Raw genomic sequence first — 3,465 nt, 5'->3', positions numbered from 1 at the left:
CGGTATAAGTATATAATACATAACTGTGGATACAGAGAAACAGGGATATAAGAAAAAGGGATTTTCAACAGAATACGTATTTATTTTCAACAATAAAACATGATTTATGCAAATTTCAAATAACGAACATCTTACTTAAAAACAGTTTCAAAAGAATGCTGAACAGTGAAATCAGTTAATCGTTAAGTGAATGAAATGGGTGAAGCGAAACATGTTTTGGTAAACCTTTATTGTGGATCCAATGGTCAAAAGTAGTGCTGTGTGGTTTAACTAGTTAATCGTTTAGCATATGCAAAACAAATAAAAATGGTAAATTAGCCACTGGTAAATCTGTTGAATTCAGTTACCAAGAATAAACGATCAACACAAATAATTGAACGCGATGATTTCCGTAATTCAGGTAATTAATGATCGTCGATTGGTGATATGTGACTTTATTCAATTGACCTATTTTTGGTCGTTTGAGTGGTTTCTCTACTTTGTGTTGCAGTGTTCAATAGCTGTTATCTTTTACTCCGCCCTAGTATCCTATCAATACATCCTAATAAGGTTTGTCACAATTAGCTTGAGGTTGGGATGGATATGCGACTTGAGGTTGAGATGGGTATCCTGCTGGAGACGGATATGCGACTTGAGGTTGAGATGGATATCCGACTGGAGATTGAGGTGGATATCCGACTGAAGGTTGAGGTGGATATCCTACTGGAGATGGATATCCGACTGAAGGTTGATTACAATCAACTGGTGCAGATACAGATCCACCTAAGATAAAAGACAGCGGAAAAAAATTTTGAAAATATTAAAAATGATTTTACAAATGGGTTTAAGTTATACTTACCAATGAAAACCATAAGGGTGAACAGTAGAGCAGAAAAGGAGAAATTCATTTTCGTAAAATCAGTAGATTGGTTCTTCTAGAACTGTCTTCTGAATGGTGAATTCTAAGAAAAATGCTAGCTATTATATACTCTCTATCACCATATACACCATGATTTATTGCGCGTATAAATAAGGTCTGGTGGAAGAAGGATATTGATTCTTGCACATATCTAGGCTTTGAGAGTCTTAAAAATTGTCATCGTATTTATTTCGTAAACATGTAAACATTTTTATTCCTGGGGCAATTTCAGATACTAGCTCTCTTAATCGGAACGAATAAGAAATTTCATGAATTACTGATAAAATTGAACTTATTCAATTAGAGAAAAGTGAACCACTAATGTTTCTTAGAACATCACTAATACAATAGTGGATAACTACTAATTGCATACAAGGGATGATCCTCAACTCTTATTTTCTACCTGCTTTACCAAAGGCTGCTAGACGTTAAAGATAAATTTAAGTATTTTTGTTGGCTTAACAATTTCTAAACATTAAACAATCTCTTAATAATTTTTTTGGTTGAAAATATTAATTAAATTCATCATCTAAAAGTGTTATTTGAAATTATGAATATAAAGCATTAAGTGATATTATTAATCAAAAGTATTAAGTGAAAATATTAATCACAATTAATTTTAAAATTCTTAAACAAAAATTTATCCCAAAATACGGAATTATATTTTTGCATCACAATTTTTAACTGCTGCTGAACGGTTCGATATTGGAACAGATTTTTCGTGTTTAATGTTTCTATGTTGAAATAAAAAAAAATAGTTGCTAAGGATTTTGAATTTGAAAAAAAAAAAGTGTGGACATATTTTGTAGAAACTTTTCTTTGTTCGCCGAAATCCGTTGATTTTAGTGCAAATCTTCTTCATGATGATAGATACTTTGTTTGCATATACTTATACATTTAAATATTCATTTCTAAACATAATATAGCGGCAATAAAATTAATCAATAATACGCAAAAAGGAACGAAACTGGTACGTAATGATTGATTTGAAACGTGACACTTACAGTTTAATGGCGTTTATTTAGACAATATATATGTATTCTGGTTTAGATCACTGGCATGAAACTTTTAAGAAGGCGGATATTTACAATAATTGCGACATTGACAAATATTTGATCTTGTAAATTTACGCGTTACATTATTTTCTTAATAAAAATGTCAATTTCAGTTTGTCAATTTCATAACGATTTCATGATTTTATAAAAGATACTAATCACTGGTCCTAATCCTTGAAAAAAAAAACGATCAGCATACGCTTTGTCTTAAGGTTTAACAATTTAAATATTTAGAATGTTTGAAGTGAAAATTGTTTTTAAATTTATACTTATTAAACGCTGAATTAAAAAATAGTAGCCTTTTGGTTTTTTTCATTAATAAAAAACCTGGAGAATCAGTATTTATGCATCTTGTGAGGAATTTAATTCACAAGCAAAAAATACGCAATACCCAAACTTTTTTGTGAAATGCTGACAAAGCGACTTGTTGAATTGTTAAATCCGAACTTTGAGTCAAAATCGCGATTTTTAAAATGGCTGACACAAAATTTAAACAATGCACAATTATTGGATTTTTCGCAGAAGATGCTCACAAAGGACGTTTCAGGTTTGCTCGTTTCGAAATTTGAATAAAATATCCAAGTTGAGAATGACTGGTATCCAATTTCGAAATGATTCACACATAACTAAAAAAATGTAGTTTACTTTGACGTTTTTAAAGTATAAACATGAAGGATAACTGGTTCGGAAATTTAAGTAAAAATTGATTAATTCAAAAAACAATACTCGGATTTCCTTGCGAGATTTTTTCAAGTATATCAGAATTTTGTATGTATTTTTGCATCCAGAATTTTAATTAGTTTGTTTCATTAGCTTAACGCTTTTAGTTTTGATGTTTTTTTATTTTTCAAAGTAAAAAAAACATTCCATAAAACTTAATTAATTTTTCTTCTCGAACGCAAAACTTAAAAAATTTGTAATACACTTTTGTAAGAAGCTAAGAGATCTTGAAAAATAGCTGTCAATCTTATGTGACATCTATTTCTTGCCGAATCTGTATATCAAACTTTTTTCACATTAATTGACGATACTTTCCTACTAATATTTTCGGAGGGCACGAAACGAAAGTTAATGCCAAGACACTATTTGTCCCATCTATCTTTTGGTCCATTATTCTATGAAGATTTAAAAGTAACTTTTTCCTTTCTTTATTATTTCTTTAAAAAGATTTTGTTGAAAATACGTGTTATTTTGAACCTGTGTAGCGCATGCTTTATTGTTAAAAGACAAATATTATCCATTGAAAATTGTTTGGAAAAATTGCTAGTTGCTTATTACATTAGGTATAAGCGGCAATATTTGGCAAAACAAACGGGTATGATTACCAACATTGGACACATCAAATAGGCATAAGGGCAAAAGTTTTAAATTTGATAAGTGCTTGACTACCAACCTTCAGCAAATTACCATGTGTATACATATGAAACCGGTATTGCCATTTAGCGGCCAGTAGGCATACTTGTAGGCACTGTCGGAACTTACCATTTGTGCTAATTGGCGTATTGTCATCTG

At 30.4% G+C, this 3,465-nt stretch overlaps 1 protein-coding gene across 1 annotated transcript in view; it reads right to left on the bottom strand.

Annotated features, from left to right (window-relative positions):
• Positions 1-541: 541 nt before the first annotated feature.
• LOC117175357 (annexin A7-like) overlaps positions 542-3,465 on the bottom strand; it is a 6,237-nt gene continuing 3,313 nt past the window's right edge. Inside the window, exon 3 of the mRNA XM_033365063.1 lies at positions 542-762. Coding sequence (XP_033220954.1) covers positions 542-762 — 221 coding nt within the window. The remainder of the gene's footprint in view (positions 763-3,465) is intronic.

Source organism: Belonocnema kinseyi, chromosome 6 (assembly GCF_010883055.1).
Source record: "Belonocnema kinseyi isolate 2016_QV_RU_SX_M_011 chromosome 6, B_treatae_v1, whole genome shotgun sequence".
NCBI lineage: Eukaryota > Metazoa > Arthropoda > Insecta > Hymenoptera > Cynipidae > Belonocnema > Belonocnema kinseyi.
Note: the sequence above shows the minus strand (reverse complement) of the source record. Positions and strands in the feature narration are given on the sequence as shown.